The following is a 21,569-nucleotide window of genomic DNA, read 5'->3' as shown; positions in this document are numbered from 1 at the left end:
TTGACTTCGGCCCAGGTCATGATCTCAGGGTCGTGAGATTGAGCCGTGTGTCAAACTTCATGCTCAGTGTGGAGTCCACTTGAGATTCTCTCTCTCTTCCTCTGCCCCTCCCTCAGTGTGCACTTGTGTGTACTCTCTCTTGCAAAATAAATACGTTATAATTTTAAGAAATTATGCTGAGTGAAAAAACCCAATCCAAAATGTTGCATACTATGTAATTCCATTTATATAGTCCTCTTCTTCAAATTATAAAATTACAGAAATGGAGACTACATTAGTGGTTGCCTGTGGATGGAGGGGAGGATGTCTCTAAAAGATCAGCAGGAAGAGCTTTGTGGTGACAGGGATACTCTGTATCTTAACTGTGTCAATGTTGTGTTGTAAAGTCACACTAGTTTTGCAAGCTATTGCCATAGGAGGAAACTGGGTGAAGCTCTGTTCATTTATTTCTTACAACTGCTTTTGAATTTGCAATTATCTCAAAATGTTTAATGGAAAAAAATAGTGGTGGCTCAGTAAGTATCTTTGAATTGAATGCATAAATAATTAATAATAGGACTACTCAAATCTCTCTCTCCCTAAGCTTTAATGATGATTTTGGCTTGCTGTTCGATTGCCTTTCTAAAACTTGATATTAGGATTAATATTTTTAAGGTAGATGGAACAGCTCTGGATTAAAAAAATGTGTTGAGGACATCCTTCCTTTTGACAGTTTGGACTTTATTCTAGTTTTTCCCTTATATTGTAAGCCACCCCAAGTCATTTTTTGGAAATGCTTGGGATATAAATAAATAATTTGAAAGATTCCCTCAACTGCTTAATTACCCAATAGGAGATTATGGGGGTTAAGCAGATGTATGGGGAGGGCATTAAGCTGAATGAACTCATTACATAATCATTTTTGAACTGCATTGATGCTTTAGCGAGGATTACAGAGTTTATGGTCAGTGCTACTTCTTCCCTTTGCACAGTGAGAAAGAAACAGGGTTTTGGCCATTTTGTAGTAGCATCCCTGATTGCAAGTGGTAGAAGTCACCAGGGCAGTGACTTGAAGTAAGGAGAGTTTCCCCCCTTGCTGGACAGAGCTCAGATCTTTAGTCCCCGATCTTTTAAATTGAGCCTCACCAAAATCAACTTGAAATTCTGAAGGCTGGGTCATGGTTATTTACTAAAGTTTTGTTTCCACTCATGTGGGATTTAAAGAGAGTAGCCATTTGACTTATGATCACTATTCTTCTTTTAACTTCATTGAACAATCCTCTGGGACCAGACTTAGAATCATACCCCTTCCCCAGAGCTGGGGTTATGGAAATACAAATGATTTCATGTTTAGTGGGTCTTAAGGGGTGCAAGATTGGAAAACCCACGACCCAGTCATGACCCATCCCATCCTCCTCCTGTCGCCTCAAACTCACGTCTGTCCTTCCCTTTGTTATTATCTCTCGGGAGATTCATTGCCTCACAAAAAATAGTGGTTAAATTTAATCTTTTATTCAGCAGCCTTTTTCTTGTATCTCCTTTTCTGTCCCGGAGCCTCCCAGATTACAAGATTCTAGTAGGCCCATGGATGTCACATGTGGGATCCCACTAGATTGGTGCACAGCTGACAGGACTTCCTTCTCTCAATGGTGCGAGCATGTGGCTTTCTTTCCAAATGGGAACTGCATTCATGGAGAGCCTTCAGCTTTTAGAAGACAAGTACCAAGGGGGAGCAAAGGGTTTTGTGGACTTCCCCACCTCCTCTCCTTACCCTATTCTACTTTCAGCTTGGACAGTGTGCACAATTGACTCTTCCTGTGTCTGCACAAGCACTGGTGGCGAACATGAACTCTGAATATGATTTCAGACATTCCCACCTGACCTTGTTTCCCAAGTGAGGGACTGAGCTTGGGGAGCTGAGGTGCTTTTTAGACTCAGAAGAGTGGGGAATCCCATGACTTCACAAACAGATGCCTGGCCTGGGAGTTAGGACTGAGTCTAGACTTGAAGTAAGAGTGTGATATTAGGAGAACTAGTTCCTCTCCAGCTCTGTTTCCTCATCTGTACCATGAGGGAGCTGGACTGAATGAGCTCTGTCTTCCAAATGGTCTCTTGCTGCAAATTTCTGAGGTCACATGGGCAGGGGTCAGCAGCCCAAAAGGCCAGAAGTGTGAATCTTCTCCTTACCATCTGCAGAAGGCACCTGGTTGCACCATCTGGTGAGCTGGCACAGGTAAGGATGAGGAGAAGGTGTTCAAACCACATTCTCCAGCAGTGCCTTTTGGATCGTGGTGACCACTGCAAGATCTAACAGCACACATTCCTCTATCAACTCTGGCCAATGGCAGCCTGTCTCTTTTGCCTTCATCACTACCCTGAGCCTGAAGAAAGAACTTGAAAGGAATGGAGAGCATGTCTCCTGGAACCAAGGCATGAACCTTCAGCCAGATTGGGGCACATAGGATTGCTGCCCAAATCCCAGAAGCCTTCCATGATCCTGGCTTTCCTGTGCGGCTTATTTTAAGCAGACCCCTGTCTTGGGTTGGAAAGGTTTCTCAGGCAAACTGAAGTGATCTAACAGGTAAATCTTAATACTTAGCACAGTGTGTACATCTATTTGTCAAAACCAATCAGCATTAGGGAACTCAGGGTGACACCTGCAGGGCTCCCTTGCACTAGATGTCTAGCATTAGCAATTAGTTCATTGTGTCTCAGGCATGGACAGAGGCTCTTTGGCTTTTTGCAAAGCACCCCCTTGACAAAAACTACCAACCGGCAGTGTGATTAAAAGCATGAGCTGAAAATAAGGCCAATCAGGCTGGAGCTCTCCGTTCCACTTTGTTTCAGGAAATGCCAAATATAAAAGGTGAGCTCTGTTCCCAGAGGGCTGAGAGTGAATCTGATAACTGGCTCTTCTGTTAAAACTGGCTAGGAATTGGAATGCAGCCAGCTTGCCCTTTCCCATCTGGGCAGCAGGCGAGACAAGCCTGGGGAAAGAATGGCCACTAATTCAAAGACATTCACAAGTTGGGTTCCTTGCAGCTCTGCCTCTGCTGACCCAGGCATGCATGACCACAGGGTTCAGTCTGGCTCCTAGAGTTCTCTTCTTCTTTGATGGTTAGGGATTGACACAACCCAGGGGGCATGCACCAGGGAGAGAGGTGAAACCCTGGCCCGGTTTGATGCGCCTTGGATCTGTATTTGCTGCATTTCCCTCAACACTCCTTAGTCTGTCTCTGGGCTCCTGAATCCTGATCCATATGGTATCCCTCTCACCCAGTAGCAATATCCCTGTGGAACCGTGCCTTTGAAAGTGTGATGACTATAGCAGCCACTTCAGAGAGTTACTTTTCTCCTAAAGCTGACCCATGATTTCATAATTGTATATCCCAGATGGGCACCACCTGTTGTTACACCTTCCCCCTTATCCCCTCCCTGGTCTGTTTCCTGAATCTGACTATGGTTAGCACACACCCGGGGTTTAAAATGCACTCTCTGAGCTGGCTTAGAATATAGTGCATTAGCTAGCCTCTTTTCGGGAACATTTATTGGGTACCCATATGTGTATGGCATTTTAAACCGAAGTTAAATAATGCAGGCCATGTACTTTAGAAACTTAAACTTGCAACTGATCATAGTTGATGAGTTAGTTTCTTAGTAAGGAAAAATATATAAGATTTTATAACTTGCAACTGATCATAGTTGATGAGTTAGTTTCTTAGTAAGGAAAAATATATAAGATTAATCCAACCCCTTTTTTGCAGATGGCAAAATGAAAGCAGGGCAACCTGAGCAGGTCACTTGCACAACTCCTCAGTGGCAGAGCTAGTCCTTCATCATCCGCTTTGACCAGGTCCGCATGGTGCACTTTTTCGTAGCATGTAATCTAGGTTGCCTCTTTTGCCTTTGAAACAAAGGTGGAAGATCTTAGTTTGATCACCTAGCATGGGGAAGCCACAGAAGACCTTGGAAGTTTAAGAAGAGAAAGAGAGAAAAAGAATAGATAGATAACTCTGCAGAGAGCTCAGGGAGGGCAGTTGGGAGTCCAGAGAAGAGCAGATTTCCATAAGAAGTGAGTGGTTAGGACCAAGATTGTAAACATCAGAGTGGAAGGAAGCAGTTAGAGCATGGTATTATGTTGTTGCAGTCTCCATTTGAAGAGTGATGTGGAAATAGGCCCCAAATGTAAAGACCATTAAATTATTGCTAAGCCCTTAACTAAGGCATAGAGTTTTTTTTCTTTTTCTTTTTTCTTTTTTTTAAGGCATAGAGTTTTAATAGAGGCTCTGTCTTCAAACTTGTGCATGATTAAAAATACATGAGATTGGTGTATACGGAGGACTTCAACAGTACAGGCAAACAATCGAGTAGTGGCATAGTGACCTGCACATAGCCAGTGGAGCACTGTTACAGAGCTCTAGGGATTTAATGTGAAGTTTTAGATGCCCGCGCTGCAATATATAAAGGCATCTGTTAGTAATGACAAAAGGCTGACCCCAGAGCATTTCCCTGAAGTAAAAAGAAAAAAGCTGAATTAGAGTGGGAGGTGGATAGTCAGGAGGAGAGGGGGTGGAATTTGAGTTCTTGTTCTTCTGGCTGGGAAGATGCTTTACTGTCTACATAATCGACTTCGTACTACACTGGGGCTCGATTAGAGAGGGCCCATCCTGCTCAGCTCCACTCCGTTTTGATCCCGTAGTCAGCTGCAGAGTTATAGATGAAGTGACAAGGATGGTATCTTGATTGTATCCAGCTGCCTGGAGTAAGTCAAGGGCAGAGAGGCCCCGCGTGAGGAACAGCGCTCACTCACGGCTCCAAAGGAATCTGAAATCCAGGACACCTCGGATGCTTTTCGAACAGCAGAGTTTAGCATTCTGTGACCCAGCACCACCCAATTAAGTCCCTGTGGAGAGAAGTCTGATACATGGCTTCAGCTAATAGGAAGAAGATTGAAATCCTAACAGCATTTGGCCCAAAACTGAGCTGATGTTATTATGGTTCTTGCAAACGGGCAGAGTGTACAGATCGGAGGGCTGTGTTGCCTCAGAATAGCTATGGATTGGAGGAGAATGCAGCTTCCGTCCATCAGGGGTGTGACCCATGGATGCCTCTCTATCCGACCCCCCCCAACCCTCCGCCCAACTAGCCCACCTCAGTGGGTCGTGTGTAGTTACTTGTGCCTGGACCCTTGCAGAACCTCTTTAATTCCATGGAGGGGAAGCCAAGAGTGGGTACCAGTGTGACTGGACCAGGCAGGTGCCCGGTGCTAACAGAAGGAGACTGGCAGTGCATCGGATGGTGTGTGCCCAGGCCCCCAAACCAAACAGAAGCCCTGGCTCACATGCTATGTTGTTGCTCTGGGCTCTGTAAAACCGTAATAGTATCATATTATTTTAATCTACTGAAATCCAAACCCAGAGTAGGAACACAGCAGCAGCCTCACACATCTGAGGAAATGTTCGACATGGCTTCGTTTGTCTGCAGCTTTTATGATGGTGGCTGTGGCTGATTAACTCTGTTGGGTACAACATGGTGTTAATGAGGCCAAGGTTGTGGGTTTGAGAGATCTGTTAGGTGAACCGGTGTCACACAAAGGAAACTCCAGACCATGCTCAAGACCCGGGTCAGATATCCCATAAAGGCGTGTGGATGATCACAGGAGGACTGGGGAGGACGATGTAATGACAGCGAATATCGCTTCCCTGCTTCTGGAAAAGCAGTTTAAAACATGTGCTTCAGCGATGGTGAATTATTACTGTGATCTTCACGCGCAAAGGAGATCACATTATTATTAATGGTAACCGTTGATCAGTACTGTCGTTGACTTCCTTTCTGAATTAAGGAGAACACTAGCTCTGCCTGCGAGGGAAAGAGAAAGGCTCTTTGGGTCCTTCTTTATTGTCCGCTTTTTTGCCTCTTGATATCTTGTGTTCCACGTGTGCCTATGGAACACTGTCCTGTGTGGGCACTGCTTTTTGTGCTTGGGAAACCACAGTGAATAAGACAAAGCCTCTGTCTTCGTGGAGATAAAATTCTGTGGGAGGAAAATATGTAATAAATAAGGAAACAATAAATAACTGAAACAATTTCAAGAGATTGGAAGTTTGGTGGAGGAAAGGACAGGGAGGAGATGTGATGAATAATGGCCGGGAGGGAGACAGTGTTTACCTTGGGTAGGAAAGTCTGAAAAGGCCTCTTGAAAGGAGGTGACATTTAGGCAGAGACCTGACTGATGGGCTGGCTTTCTGAAGTGCTGGGACAACATTCCAGTCGAAGAAATAGATGAAGAGGTCATGATTCCAGAACAGCAAGGCCACCAAAATGTGGGAGAATGTGGTGTGAGAGGAGAGGTTGGACATTGGCTGGGCCCTTTAGGGGGTGTTAAGGAGTTTGGCTATTATTCGTGGTCAGCGGGAATCCATTTTTTTGTTTTGTTTCAGGGGTGGAACAATTCTTGATGATTTTGGAGGGTGTTGGGTTGAAGTGTGTCCTCCTAAACAGTTATGTTGAAATCCTAACCCTTAAGAAACCTGATTTGGAAATAGGATCTCTTTAGAAGTAATGGAGTTAAAATGAGGTCATTAGGGTAGGCCTTAATCCACTTTGACTGATATCCTTATAAAAAGAAATTTGGACACACACATACACACTGAGGGAGGAAGGCTGTATGAAGACAAAGGTTAGGAAAGATGCATCTAATGCACCTACAAGCCAAGGAGTGCCCAAAATTGACAGCCAGCCATAGAAGCTAGAAAGCACCAAGGAAAGATGGTTCCCCTATAGGTGTAAGAGGGAGCAGGGCCCTCCCAACACCTTGATTTCAGACTTCTAGATTTCTGTTGTTTTAAGCCATGTGGTATGGTGACTTTGTTACAGTATCCCTAGCAAACTACAAAAGGGGCAGGAGGTGCTGGCACATGGCTCTGCCCTTGGGAAAGCAATGATGCATCCTCCCTGGACTCAGTGACATGTGGGTGTTGGGGAAGCATCTGTCTGCTGTAGCATATGACCATATGACACACACACACACACACACACACATATATATATATAATGAAAATAAATATATAATGAAGATACACACACACACACAGAGCCTGTTGGTTGAGATACCCTCAACTAGATCTTTTTCACCTTACCAGAGGATTCCCCGGTAAACTTGTAAGTTGGGGCACCTAGGTGGCTCAGTCAATTAAGCATCTGACTCTTGATTTTAGCTCAGGTTATGATCTCAGAGTTGAGATTGAGCCCCACATCTGGCTCTGTGCAGAGTCTGCTTGTCCCTCTCCCTCTGCTCTTCCCCCTGCTTGTATGATCATTCTCCCTCTTTGTCTTTGAAATAAACAAAGACATAAAATCTTTAATAAAAAAAAAGTGCTCAGAACACTTACATTAACCTAAAGTGGGGCAAAATCATCTAACACAAAGCCTATTTTATAATATTAAAGTATTGAGTATCCCATGTAATTTATTTTAATACTGAAAGGGAAAAACAGAATAGTTGTCTGAGTACAGGATGATCTTAAGTGTACTGATTATTGACTGTCAGCAATTGTGTGGCGGACAAGCTGCAGCTTGCTGCCACTGCCCGGTGCGTAAGAGAGGATCATACTACATATTGCTGGCCCAGGAGGAGATAAAAAATTTGAAGTAGTTTCTACTGAATGCATATTACTTTTTTACCATCGTGAAGTCAAAAAATCATAAGTTGAACTATTGCCAGTTAGGGACCATCTGTATTCTAATATTCTTTTAGGAATAGTCCTGTTAGAGATATTGTGGAAATAATGGTTTGGGAGGGTGAGAGTGGAGGCAAGGACAGGCGTTAGAGGCCTATTAACAACAATCTAGGTGAGAGATGATGATGGGTTGAGCTCAAGAGTGGGCTGGGAGAGTTGGTGAGAGGTGGTCAGAAGTAGAACCAGCAGAACTTGCTGATGGATGGGGTGTGGGGAAGAAAGAAGTAGAGGAATAAAGACTGACTAGTGACTTTTGGGCTGGGGTGGTCTGGGTAGACGATTTACTGAGATGGAGAGGATAAAGAGAATGGCATATCTGGGGATAGGGGCTCAGGAATATGCATGCACTGGACATGTTAAGTTTGAGATGCCTATTGTTTATCCAGTTGAAGATATTGAGTAGTTGGTTATCTCAGGAACATTCTGGGCTAAATGAATTTAGAGATCAGTAGATTATAGAAGGTGTTAAAAATGATTGAAACTAGCTGAAATGATTCAACTTGTTTAAAGAAGAGACCAGGGCACAGGACTGGACCCTCAGGAGTTCTGTTGTTTAGGGGCCTGGGTAAAGGATGAGGAATCATGGTTGCTGAGAAGTGGCACCATGAACAGCTACTAAGTTGTCCATACGTCTTAATGGCATGAACTTCCTCTTTAAAGGTTAAACTAAGGATCCCTGGGTGGCGCAGCGGTTTAGCGCCTGCCTTTGGCCCAGGGCGCGATCCTGGGGACCCGGGATCGAATCCCACGTCGGGCTCCCGGTGCATGGAGCCTGCTTCTCCCTCTGCCTGTGTCTCTGCCTCTCTCTCTCTCTCTCACTGTGTGCCTATCATAAATAAATAAAAAAAATTAAAAAAAATAAAGGTTAAACTAAATTATACAGAAATACACGAGGTAAGTATTGGGAGTACCCCATCCCCAGTATACCAGATTCTGTTTCACAAAACTGTATCTAAGAGCCTTCCCAAATATGGAAATCAAGTTTTTGTTCTCAGTATGTTATAGATTATAGAATCAGACACATTCTTTCTACATGCGGCTTCTAAAAGGTCATAAGGATGGCTGTGTTCTCTAGGGAATTAGAGTTTTAAAAAAGTTTTTTTAGAAACAGACTTTCTAGGGCACCTGGATGGTGCAGTCAGTTAAGTGTCTGATTCTTGGTTTCAGCTCAGGTCATGATTTCAGGGTCATGGGATTGAGCCTCATGTCAGGCTATGCGCTGGGTGTGGTGTTCACTTAAGACTTTTTCTCCCTCTGCCCCTCTCCACTGCTTACTTGCTCACTCACTCAGTCTCTCTCCCTAAATAAATAAATCTTTAGAAACAGAGACTAAGTTTTCACAATGGCCAAATTTAATGCAAATGTGGGCAGTCAAGGGGCACCCGGGTGGCTTAGTTGGTTCAGTGTCTGCCTTCAGCTCAGGCATGATCCCATTGTCCTGGGATTGAGCCCCACATTGGGCTCCCTGCTTGGTGGGGAGTCTGCTTCTCCCTCTCCTTCTGCCCCTCTCCCCCCACTTGTGCACTTGTTCTCTCTCTCCCTCTCTCTAATAAATAAATAAAATCTTCAAAAAAAAAAAAACAACAAAAACCGAGAACCGTCAAGTTGCAGGAGTCCATGTATTCTTCACATGTGCGTACATTAAGAATGGAACCTGTTTCCATGATCATGTGTTAAGAGATTGCATACCTTGGCCCAATTTAGTGAGCCGTTACTACATTACTTGAAATTTCCCAGCAATGGCAGGGGGATTTGGAGGAAATTAGAATCCACATCTGACTTTGAATATTGACAGAGTAACTAGCCCCTGTTTAATGAAGTATCTTCAGAAGCCCATTTCAGCCTTAGCTGGTCAAGATCTGGCTCTGGGGAGTCTGTCTGTACCGTTTGGGTAACGTAGCACTGTGCCTGGTCACTGTCTGAACTGGGAAGTGATTGTGGATGTGTTTCTCCCCTCAGGTCTGGCGGGAGTTTCCTGACCGCTTAGTGGGTTACCCAGGTCGTCTGCACCTCTGGGACCACGAGATGAGTAAGTGGAAGTATGAATCTGAGTGGACCAATGAGGTATCCATGGTGCTCACGGGAGCAGCTTTTTATCACAAGGTAAGGTTGGGGGTGGGGCAGGCTGGGGCCATGTGGGTCTGAAGTGACAACTGCGTGCATGACACTTGTGCTGCGTGGCTCAGTTGAATTTCTGCCGAGTGTAGGAAAAAATGTCCTACTCAGAGAGCTTACAGAGGCCATGTTGTAGTGGGTGTCAACTATACATCAGTTAAAGAAAGAAAGGCTATGTTGTGTGGTTTTTGTTACTTTTCTTACTATGCAAATAATGTATGCTCATAATAGAAAATAGGGAAAATTCATAACAAACTTCATCTTACAAGAAAAGTCACACACATACAAAAAAGTCATTTGTAGTCCTATCACTTAGCGATAACCATTGTTATTGTGTAAATGTTTTCTCCAATTTGCCTTTGGAGAAAACTTACTTACTTACATATACATTCTGTGTAAACATTCTCATTAGCCTGCTTTTTGCATGTATTATGAGTTCCTTTAACATCAACATTCCTTCATAACATAATTGCTAATACGGTATTCTAATATCCATAAATCATGTGTAACTATTCTTCTATCACTGGATATTTAGATTGTCTCAGGGGTTTTTTTTGGCTATTTTAGATAATGCTTAATTTCTAATGCTTAGTGATCAATATCCATTTTCATAACTGTACTTGTGATCATTATGATAGATTTCTAGAAGTGGAATTATATCAAAGGGAATGAACATTTTGTAGAGGTTTTAAGATTATATATATGTCTGTTTTCTTCAGAATTGTTTGTGCCAATTTACATTCCCACCAACAAAATATAAAACTATGTTACTATAACCCGTCTTGCATGAAATATATAAAAAAGGGAAAAAATCAAACTGAGCTGGTTTGATAATTGAAAAAGGATCTCTTTTCACTATGATTTGATCACGGTGGTTGAAATTCCTTTTGTATCTTTTGTATTTCCTCTCTTCTGAGAATCATCACTTCACATTTTTTACTTTTTTTATTAGGGAGAGGTTGAAATTGCTTTGGACTTTAGAATATTCAGTTTGATGGTAGAGTGCTCCTGGGAGTGTATGGTTGAATTGACTATAATACCTTGTCCCTTGTCATCAGTTGTACAAGGTACTGATGTCAGGAGAACATCTGCTTCTCTCTCCGGCCCAGTGTAGTTAATTTAACAGAATTGTGTTATATTGACTGCATGTTGGTTTCTCAGCGCTGCTGTGTACTTTTCAGGGCTCTCAATCCAGAAATGGGTTTTGTTCTTAGCAATAATTGAATAAGTTTATAATTCTTGGGGTTTATGGTCATATACTGTGTACATTCCCCCCTGTCCATGAATTTCTGCACTATCTCATACATGTAGGTTATGGCAGCTTCAAAACTGCCTCATTTGGGGTTGCCTGGGTGGTTCAGTCATTTGAGTGTCTGACTCTTGATTTCAGCTCAGGTCATGATTTCAGAGTCCTGGGTTCAAGCCCCATGTTGGGCTTTGTGCTCAGCATGGAGCCTGCTTGTTTCTGCCTTGCCCTCTCCCTCTGCCCCTTCTCCCTGCTTGTGCACACACACACCTACTCTCTTTCTCTAAAATGAATAAATCTTAAAAAAATAATTGCCTTATTTTGTATTTTTTTAAAAAAGTGCACACCTTTGTAGTGTCAGTCTGCCATGAGTTTATCTCTGTTTCTATTTGCAATCTGTGGACAGAAAGTAGAACATAAGATGGAGTACTGTGGCTCAAGGCGAAGAACTGAGTAGAGGTCAGTGTGTAGTGTGTCTCTGGCTGATATTTTATTTATCAAACATAGGATATATGAGCTTGAAGGGCCTGCATCCTATAAGGGCTTCACAACCTGTCTCTCTTCTACAATAGGTGACGTTTCAAAGAATGACAGTATTAAAGATTCTTTGTCTTCTGTCCAAAAGCATTCTAATACTTCTTACAGCCTTGTGTTAATCCTAGGAGAGAAGGCTTGTCCCCACGCCATGATTAAGTTGCCCTTTGACTATTAACCGTGGGACAGTGCTATATGAATCTTTCCTCTTTTTGTCTCACCTGACAGTATTTTAATTATCTATATACCTACAAAATGCCTGGGGATATCAAGAACTGGGTGGATGCTCATATGAACTGTGAAGACATTGCCATGAATTTCCTGGTGGCTAACGTCACGGGGAAAGCTGTCATCAAGGTAAGACATCCTGGTCTGGCTCTGCCACTAACTTTGTGATCTTGGGCAAATTTCTGTTTCTCTGGGCCTGAGAAGTTCTGATAAGTATAATTGAAGCATTGGATTATATGAACTTTAAGCTCCCTTCCAGCTTTAAGATTTTATGATTGATGTAGTCACATTTTAACACTGAAGCTAGGCTTTGATAATTTAAACATGTTTTCTTTTTCTATATGGTTTCTTTAGTTATAGTTTTTAATCTCCAGTATCAGAGATAAAGGCTGTGATGGTCAATCTACAAATCATGTTTTAAAAATGTAATTATATTCTCAAAGCTGATTTGGAATCTAGATCTGTTAAAGAATGCAACTTACATCTTTCTTAAGGTAGCTGGTTTTTATTTTTTAAAGACACTGAAGAGGGGCACCTGGGTGGCTCAGTGGTTGAGTCTGATTTTGGCTCAGGTCATGATCCCAGAATCCCGGCATCCAGTCCCACATCAGGCTCCCTGCAAGGAGCCTGCTTCTCCCTTTGCCTATGTCTCTGCCTCTCTCTATGTCTCATGAATAAATAAAGTCTTAAAAAAAAAGACATTGTGAAGATAGTACACCTTGTACAGTTATAACTGTAGTTTTTCTAAACATTGTTTTTAAATATCAATCACCAGTTTTTAAAAGCACCTTTTCCATAATGTGTTAAAAGCTGAGAGTACATGAGGATCACGCAAGGGGGAATGCCTGGGTGGCTCAGTGGTTGAGCATCTGCCTTTGGCTCAGGGTGTGATCCCAGAATCCTGGGATCCAGTCCCACATCGGGCTCCCCACAGGGAGCCTGCTTCTCCCTCTGCCTGTGTCTCTGCCTCTCTTTGTGTTTCTCATGAATAAATAAATAAAATCTTAAAAAAAAAAAAAGGATCACATGAGTATCTCTTTATCTGTAAATGGGTGTCTATTCCTGAAACATAGATTTTGCTCAAACCAGATCCCAAGAAACAAAGAGAGTTTACCTTTTTTTTTTTTTTTTTTTTTAATGAGTAGAATCATCCTAACCTTTTTTCCTTCTGGATTAGAATTCCATATAAAAATGGGCAGTGCTTCTAGGCCAGATTCTGTATTGGAATCTTTGCATACTGGAAGCTTACATTGGAAGTGTGGTGTGGCATTCCCCACTGATTGTTCATGCTATGAACTGATGGGAGAAGCCCAATTAAACTGAAGTGACCGGGGAGAGAGGAAGAGTCCCTGTCTGAGCTCTGTAAACTTGGCCCAGGCCTCACCCTGCTGCCGCCCTCTAACTCAGTCAACAGTCACTGCAAGAGAAAGTAAAGCATGTAAACCACAAAACTAAGTTTTAAAGGAACCCCTCTTATCTCCAAAATTGCTTTTTGATGTGCTTCAAGATATTTTTAGCTGAGCTTGCTTACTCCGGACAGTTGTTGCGGCATCTGTGTGCTTCTTAGCCTGGCCTTAGTTATCTAGCTTTCTCTCCTCACCCCCCACCTCTCTATTGTTTACTTAGCTTCACTAGGTTAGGATAACAGTCTCCCTGGGTTTGCTAAGAAAACCATTAGAAGTTTAAGGTTTGGGAGAGCAAGAGGGAGAGTCAGGGAAAAGAATTCCAAGGGTGAGGGGGACCATTGGATTTTTTCCTGATCGAAGGGAATTGCAAAATAACCTGGCATCTTCAAGAGCATGGCGCTGTTCATAGCATTTGCCATTAGCTGGAAGAAGGAAAAAGAGTGCCTGTTGGAACTAAGGTTACGGTGAAAGTTATGGGAAGCTGTATTTCATCGCCCTTATGGCTGCAAGAACAAATGGTGTTTATACAAGGACCTTGGCAGTGAGAAAACAGTCATTAAACAGGAATTAAGGAGCTTGTCATCACCACTTCTTTCCAGTTACAGAAGGCAAAAGCCCTCCAAGCCTTTTTTATTGGGCCCTTGTGAGTTGTGCTGTTGGCCAAGCCAGACAGAATTGAATGGAGGAATGGTGAGGTGTGTGTGTGTGTGTGTGTGTGTGTGTGTGTGTGTGTGTGCACGCGCGCGCATGCGCACACGCATGCGCATGCACACGTGTGGGAGAAGTAAGCAGCTCAGCTTACAGAGCAGATGCACCACTGTGCACAGTGGTGTCACAAACATGATTTTACTGTCCTTGGTACTAACAACCAGGTATATTTTTTTATTCCTCTGGCAGGTAACACCACGAAAAAAATTCAAGTGTCCTGAGTGCACAGCCATTGATGGGCTTTCACTTGACCAGACGCACATGGTGGAGAGGTGAGTGAGCCTCTAACCAGAAGTTTGCCCTAGCCTCTGATCCCCATTTCCTGCCTTGGTCCTGTTTATGGGACTTGTTGGAGATATAAGGACAGCAGCTGGTAGCCATAGTCACCTCCTTTTGCACTGTGGGAATTGGGTTAGTTCAAGCCCAGGTCACCCAAAGAATTAATTTGGAATGCTACTCACTCAGTTTGTAATGGCTGGAAGGGTCTTAAAAATATAGCTGGCCTTAAGCTCCAGAAGTCGGATTCTCCATGTGGACTAAGCATTTAACTATCCACAGTCATTTGAGTGGAAGATAGTTAATTCCAAGAAAATACTAGATTGTTTTTCTGGATAGTATCTCCATGTGACAATAAAAGCTTGATTAGAAAGCATTAAACCAAACCCAGAGACAAGTTACCTTTCCTGACCTACCAAGAACAGAATTGAAAGCACAGCTCTTTACAGAGAGAGAGAAAAGAAGAGGGCAGCTCTGAAATACTCCTTTTATTCCAATTTGGTCAGTTACTCATCAAGCACACCTTTCTGTGGAATGTGATACTGAGCGTTGTAGGTGAGTGTAAAACAAGTGAGAGGCGTGTACATCTTCCCTCAGAACCGTGATAATCTTATAGTAGACCTAATTGTTCTCAGTTGTATCCCACAGGTCCCCCAGCTTGGCATCTCCTGAACCAAACCTAATTCTCCTTACATGGAACAGCAGGCTTGGACATCCAGGTGCACTGTTGTCAAGGGACCAGAGTGCACTCAGTGTCAGAGTAGCCTTTTGGAATAAGATATCTAGTTTGGGTTTCCAGAGGGCTCAGATGGATCTTCTTTCAGCATCCATTTCTGAAGTGTATCAGCCATATTAAAGTCCTTAATGCCTGGAGGATTTTTTGTACAAAAAAATTGTTTCACTTGGCCTGGGTTATAATGCTTTTTTCTCTTTCTTATTTTTTATTCTTATCCTCTAAATAATCCTTTACCCTTTCATATATAAATATCTTACCCAAATGACATGACTTTTATCAACTGTCATGTGAAATAATACATTATTGTGATTTTGGAAACATCTGTCACTGGTATCATAGGAATTACATAGCCAAGGGCAGCGATAGTAAGAAGAGACCCCACAGCTCATTTAGAAGAGACCCCAATTATGGTTATATTGGAGTACTTGAAATTATTATTAAACCTACCTCCATTCTTTGTGTTTGGGAGAATTCATAGCATGAAGCAATTGAATAATTGATTGGGCTGAGTGAAAATGGTGAGGTTATATGGTATAAGATAGAAATTTTAGGAAGAAAAGTTGGCCTGATAATGGCCTGGAAGTTCATGCTAAAGCCAAACAATTCTGGAGCACCACTGAGATAGCAGATGTAAAGAGACTTAACATGCAGTGAGAGAGATTTAAGTTAGATATTTTTATTATTAAACATTGAAGAAAGTATCTAAGGGAGAGGTGGGGGCTTCCTCTTGGGAATAGGCTTTTGAAAATAGATTAGGTGACTGCCCAGATGTTGTTAGGCTTGAATCAGATTCTGTCAGAGTTTATAATTAACAACAACAAATATATGCACACACGTGTAAGTGTGTGTGTGTGTGTAACAATCTAAAGCTATATGTGATAAGTGCCATAAGGGAGGCTCCGAATGTTATAATTTATCGGAGGAAAGAGAAATGACTTCTCACTAGGTCGGTTACTAGGAATAATTTTGTAAAAGATGGCTCTTGAAGTCAGCCTTTAAAGATCATTAGGATCCCTGGGCAAGAAGAGGAGATCCCAGGCAGGGGAGACTGGGTGCTTGAAGTTCCAGTCAGCAGGATGAAGGTGTATCTGGCAAACAGTTAGGAGTCCAGTCTGGCTAGAGTGTAGAATTCTGTTGGTGCCATACCCTAAAGAACTACCCAGTGAAGGAGTTTGAACTTCCTTCTTTAGGCTCTGATACACCATTTAAGGTTTTTGAACAGGGGAGCTTGATCAGAGTATTGTTTTGAGATTCATTTGGAAGTAGTGTACAGAATGGAATGGAGATGAAGGAACTGAAGAAAACAAATTTGGAAAGCTTGAACTAAATTGCATGTAGGAAGGAAGGGATGAGTTGAATTGTAAGAGATTTTTTTTTCTCCGCAAAGGAGGATATGCTAGAACTTGAGGTTATGGGGAGAGAATTGACGGTGGGAGCATAGATGTTAAGTCAGGAAGAATGGTAGTACCGTCAGCAGTGTGAATGATATAGTTCAGAGGAGACACCAGTTAAGGGAGGAGGTGGTGTGGATGGTTGCACCTTCAGCAGTGTGATTAATGAGGACAGGAGGAGATTTGAATCATGGCTGAAGTTGGAGAGCAATAAGGCAGATGTGGAGATGTAGGTACGAAGCAAGCATTTGGAAATGTGGAACTAGACCTTCAGGAAGAAGTTGAAAACAAAGGTAGATATTGAAAAGACATCTGCCCAGGGATGGCCATTGACTGGAGAAAAGGCAAGGACAGAATCTTGAGAAACTCTGACATTTAGGAGACAGAACGAGTAACTGAGAACAGAAGCAGCCACGGTGAGGCCATGAGAGAACCACGGTCTGCAGTGCACAGAAGCAAGGGAGGAGCAAGGAACGCGCAGACTGGGAAAAGGTCTTTGACATGAATGGTCAGTGGTGACCTTGAAAAAAATAATGCCAGGAAGTGATGGGGCTTAGGGGTTATGGAGTGTGAGTCTGTGGTGAGGAAGTGGAGTTAGTGAATGTAGAATACTCTTTGGAGAAATTTGAGAGGGAACGGAGGAAATCAGTCTTGAAATCAGAAACTGGGAGCAAAACTATTTGGATTAAAGATTGAATCACTAAATGATTAAATGAGGCACTTAAATCGGGAGGGAGGAAGGTATGATTTAAGCCATCCTGGGTAGACCAAGAGATGGAGTTACAACTGAAGAATTATTCATTTGCTGGGTTGTGGGTTTTTTTTTTTTAATGGTTCGCTTTCCAGAATTCACATTTTGCACAAAACAGTGAAAAAAGTTAACCGCTTTGCAAGTTATGACCTTCTGTTATTTATTCTCATATTTGGGGTCTTGAAGCAGAAATCTCGTTTGTGTCCGAGAGTAGCTCTTACTGCCCAGCATCCATTTCCAGGATCTACTGTTAATTCTTTACAAACCAGAAGACTTTGTAACTGTTCATTTTGACCAGTAGCTTCAACAGGCTAAGGCAATATGGCAGACAGACAGTGCTGCTCTTAAGAAAAGGAACATTGTATTTTGAATCAGTCCCATCTTTGTTCAAATTATGGATTTGCTATTTAGTAGCTGTCTGACTTAGAAAAACTGATTTGCCTTATCCTGAACCCTGGTCTTTTCATCACCTAAAATAGATATATTAATATCTATCAAACTACAGTGTCCATTCATGGGTTCAACAAATACCTATTGAGCGTCTTTGTACTGAACACTGTGTTATGTGCTGGAGATGAATGCGGTAATAATATTGGAAAGCCTGTAGCATGATGCCGGGCAACATTAGTTTCCTTCCAGTTTCCTCCAGCACTAATCCTAAAGGCTCCAGGTTACTTTAGGTAATTGTATGTGTTTACAAGGAAAACAGAAAACCGTTAGTCCTTTCTCCCGCAGACACTTCCAGCACTTCAGAGGTAGACATTGGCGTTTCTGAGCCTGTTCATACTAGATTAGAAAACCAACCCAGGGAGCATTTACTGACGGGATGGCTGGATCCCTGATGGAACAACTCAGGTGAGCCTCCAGCAACCAGCCAAAATCACCATCTACCCCAACCTGTTGCCCAGCCTAGATCTCCTGTGTGAAAAGAGAGTGGGAAACCCTGTTAGTACCTGGCAGGAGAGTTAAGGACCTTTACCACTCAGTGGCCAGCGGCTTCTCCAGTGGCTGTGTGGAGAGAAAGAAGCACTCAGGAGGCCTGCGTTAGCCAGGGGCAGCTGTCAACAAGTCAGCTGGCCTGAGCCCCCAGTGGCCTCTTGCCTGTGGCTCGGCCCTGTTGGCAGATCTAGGTATAGAGGAGGCATTGTCCTCGGTACTACTCTCCAACGGGCTGTGGAGCCACTGTCCTCTGCCAAGAGCCACGGTTCTTTAATGTGTGCTCACTGGTACCTGTGCTGGGCGAGGCTGGGCTTTGCTGGCCAGAGTCTACGGGCGTGATGACCGGAAACTGGAAGAATCCGTACATGTTTATTGGCAGAACAGCTCCTGAAAGTAAGACCTTGGAGAGACTGACTTTGCCGCCACCTTGACCCTCTACTTGGAGGAGAGGGAAGTCGCTGTGCTTGCTCAATACCCGCTTTGTGGAGATTCCTCCAACTTTCCCAGGATCCCCTTGGACGCCCACCTCCTGAGTCTCACAAGACTGCCAGCAGGAGGGAAAGTCCCTTACCTGCGAGTTATGGTAGTGTGATGGAAGCACAAAGGCTCTCCTGCCAGTGTAGAGACCCAGCTCTTGCATCATTTCCACTCTGGGGCCTTGGGCCTCAGCTTTCACTCCTCGGCCCTTAATAGGAATCTACTGTAAACCAGCCCTTGGAGACCTCAAGGGGGCTGCCTTAAAGAATCAATGAAATCATATTTTTAAATTGTCTGGCACATAGTAGGTACTTAACAGTGGTTAATTTCCAGCCTCTCCATTTGGAGACTTGGACTCTGGAATTATGTTCATAAATACATTTATATCATCTCATAGGAATCCCTGGGCGGCGCAGCGGTTTGACGCCTGCCTTTGCCCCAGGGTGTGATCCTGGGGACCCGAGATCGAATCCCATGTCAGGCTCCCGGTGCATGGAGCCTGCTTCTCCCTCTGCCTGTGTCTCTGCCTCTCTCTCTCACTGTGTGCCTATCATAAATTAAAAAAAAAATTAAAAAATTAAAAAAAAATATATCATCTCATAATTAAGATTTTTTAGTCTCAGGAGCCAGACTGCCTGGCTTTGGCTCTGCCTTTTATTGTTATCTGACCTCCTTTGGACGTGTTCCTTAGCTTCTCTGTGTCTCAGTCTTCCCAGTGTAAAATCGGAATGATCATAGGACCTACCCTGTGGCATTTTTGGTTGGTGGAGTGGGTTCCTGATCTACATAGGGCATTTGTAACATAGCCTGGAACTATGATACATAGTAGTTGTTGCTTTGTGGTGCTGGACAGTGGTATTATTAGCCAGAAGAGCTTCGAATGACACGGTAACACATTCTTTTAGAAACATAATGACCAAGAGAAGAGAATTGATGACTGGCTTCTTTATTAATTGATTTCTTCCTCAAGCTCCAAAGATTCAAAAACTTGTGGATTAAAATAATTTGAAACAAGGCTTCCAGTATCTCAAGACAGAGGAGACTTCCCGTCTGTGTCTTGAAATCCAGCCCCTCTTGGGTTAATGGTTCTGCCTAATGGGTTTGTTCTTACTGTAGCTCTCGGCTGCCTGGGCCCAACTTGAGGGGAGACAGCACTGACCCTTCTGAAATCCATCCTGGAGGTCCCCTTCACTTCAAAAGCCATGTTTACAGCCTTGTTTTTCCCCTCTGGTCTGGATGCTAGAGTGTCCTCCCAGCTGTCACACTCAGTTGGCCTGATTGACCAGAACCATTTCCCACCAGCCTGCCTGACCTGCTCACCTCGGAGGAGGCTGCTCACTGGCTTCAGGGGGTGGTATGGTGGCAGGGGCACCCCCGGCTCCCCTCCTGCAGAGCCTATGGCCTGTTCTATCACTGAGCCCCATGTCCCCACATGTTCTGACAAGGGAACTGGACGCCAGCTGTCAGCTGGCCAGTAGTTCTAGGATCACCGTGAATAAATTGGTTGAATGAGTGCAGGGTTTATTGTTTGGAGGTGAGGCTCACTGCCCATTACCTTCTTTTACCTTTCCTTGCTCCAGGTGTACAGTCCTTGCTGAAGCTCAGATCCAGGTGCCTTTTTCCTCTCCAGCCTTTGCCTTCTCTTTAGCTGGCGGAGATGGGGTTAAGAATGGTTGGCAGCTAATCCACCTTGGTTTGAGGCCTGCTTGTACCGAGGGGGAAGAATGATTGGAATTTGAGGGGGAGGGGAAGAATTCTTCTGACCTCTGCGGGCCCATGTCCTCCAGACAGCATCCCTGGTTCACTTTCTCCCCCTGAACAATAGTCACAGCTCCCCCAGATCCCTTCTTCTGCCCACACCCTCCCTACCTTTTATAAGAACCTGGGAGCAGCCTGAGGATGCTTGAATGTCTTTTGTTGATGCTGAATAGGATGTGTTTTGCTCTCATCTGTCAGCCTCTTGAACTTTTTCTCTGTTTTCCTCCCCCTTCCCCTCTCATCCATCACCCGCCTCCCCTCCCCAAACCCCTCAGGTCTGAGTGCATCAACAAGTTTGCTTCAGTCTTTGGAACAATGCCTCTTAAGGTGGTGGAGCACCGAGCAGACCCTGTCCTGTACAAAGATGACTTTCCTGAGAAACTAAAGAGCTTCCCCAACATTGGCAGCTTATGAAACAGGCCCCTGGCAGGGAGTCTGAATGTTAAGCTTGGACGGAGGAGGAGAGCACAGCCTCCCTGATACTCTGATATCAGGGTGTGGGGGATCTTCAATTGACATGCTGGACTGTGACACCTAACCTGCTTCTACCAGAACCGGAACCTAAAGAGAACATCCAAGCACCTTGAGTGGTGCACACCCTGTTCTAGTGTTTTTTTTATCACCTCCAATGAGCTCTTGTTGAATATGCCAAATGGAAGTCTTTGTGGCATGCTCTCAATCTCAGGCGCCCTTTGTTTGCAATTCCAATAGGACCATCTTAGAGGAGACGTCACTGCCCCTAAGACTGGAGAAGACCAACCTACTGGCCATATTAGATTTGGGGAGCCACGTACATAGCTTACCTTTAGCTACTTCAAATCAATTGAGTTCTTAGGAGGAAAAGTCAAACCAAGAATTTGGTGCAAAATCCCAACATCTTAGTGGGATTTGACATACGCCCTGGGTCCTGGGACACTGGACCCATGTGTAGGCAGAGGACCGAGTACTGAATTGGGATCTTGTAAGTTCCATGAACCATACCTCTTTGGTTTGGCTTTTTGATATGATTAAAATAATTTTTTATTCCTTTTTATACTATGTCTTAACTGCTGATTATTGGTAATCCAAGAAACTTTCTTTCTTTCTTTCTTTCTTTCTTTCTTTCTTTCTTTCTTTCTTTCTTTCTTTCTTTCTCTCTCTCTCTCTCTCTCCCTTTCTTTCTTTCTTTCTTTCTTTCTTTCTTTCTTTCTTTCTTTCTTTCTTTCTCTTTCTTTCTTTCTTTCTTTCTTTCTTTCTTTCTTTCTTTCTTTCTTTCTTTCTTTCTTTCTTTCTTTTCTTTCTTTCTT

At 43.4% G+C, this 21,569-nt stretch overlaps 1 protein-coding gene across 3 annotated transcripts in view; it reads left to right on the top strand.

The window, feature by feature from the left end:
* EXT2 (exostosin glycosyltransferase 2) overlaps positions 1-21,316 on the top strand; it is a 143,048-nt gene extending 121,732 nt beyond the window's left edge. For all 3 annotated transcript variants that reach the window (XM_055312348.1, XM_055312328.1, XM_055312338.1), the window contains exons 11-14: positions 9,678-9,821; positions 11,842-11,970; positions 14,145-14,227; positions 20,559-21,316. In XM_055312348.1, the coding sequence (XP_055168323.1) occupies positions 9,678-9,821; positions 11,842-11,970; positions 14,145-14,227; positions 20,559-20,697 (495 nt within the window). In that variant the 3' untranslated portion in view covers positions 20,698-21,316. The remainder of the gene's footprint in view (positions 1-9,677; positions 9,822-11,841; positions 11,971-14,144; positions 14,228-20,558) is intronic.
* The last annotated feature ends 253 nt before the right edge of the window (positions 21,317-21,569 follow it).

Source organism: Nyctereutes procyonoides, unplaced genomic scaffold (assembly GCF_905146905.1).
Source record: "Nyctereutes procyonoides isolate TBG_1078 unplaced genomic scaffold, NYPRO_anot_genome, whole genome shotgun sequence".
Lineage (NCBI taxonomy): Eukaryota > Metazoa > Chordata > Mammalia > Carnivora > Canidae > Nyctereutes > Nyctereutes procyonoides.
The sequence above is the reverse complement of the archived record's forward strand: the minus strand, read 5'-3'. Positions and strand labels throughout refer to the sequence as shown.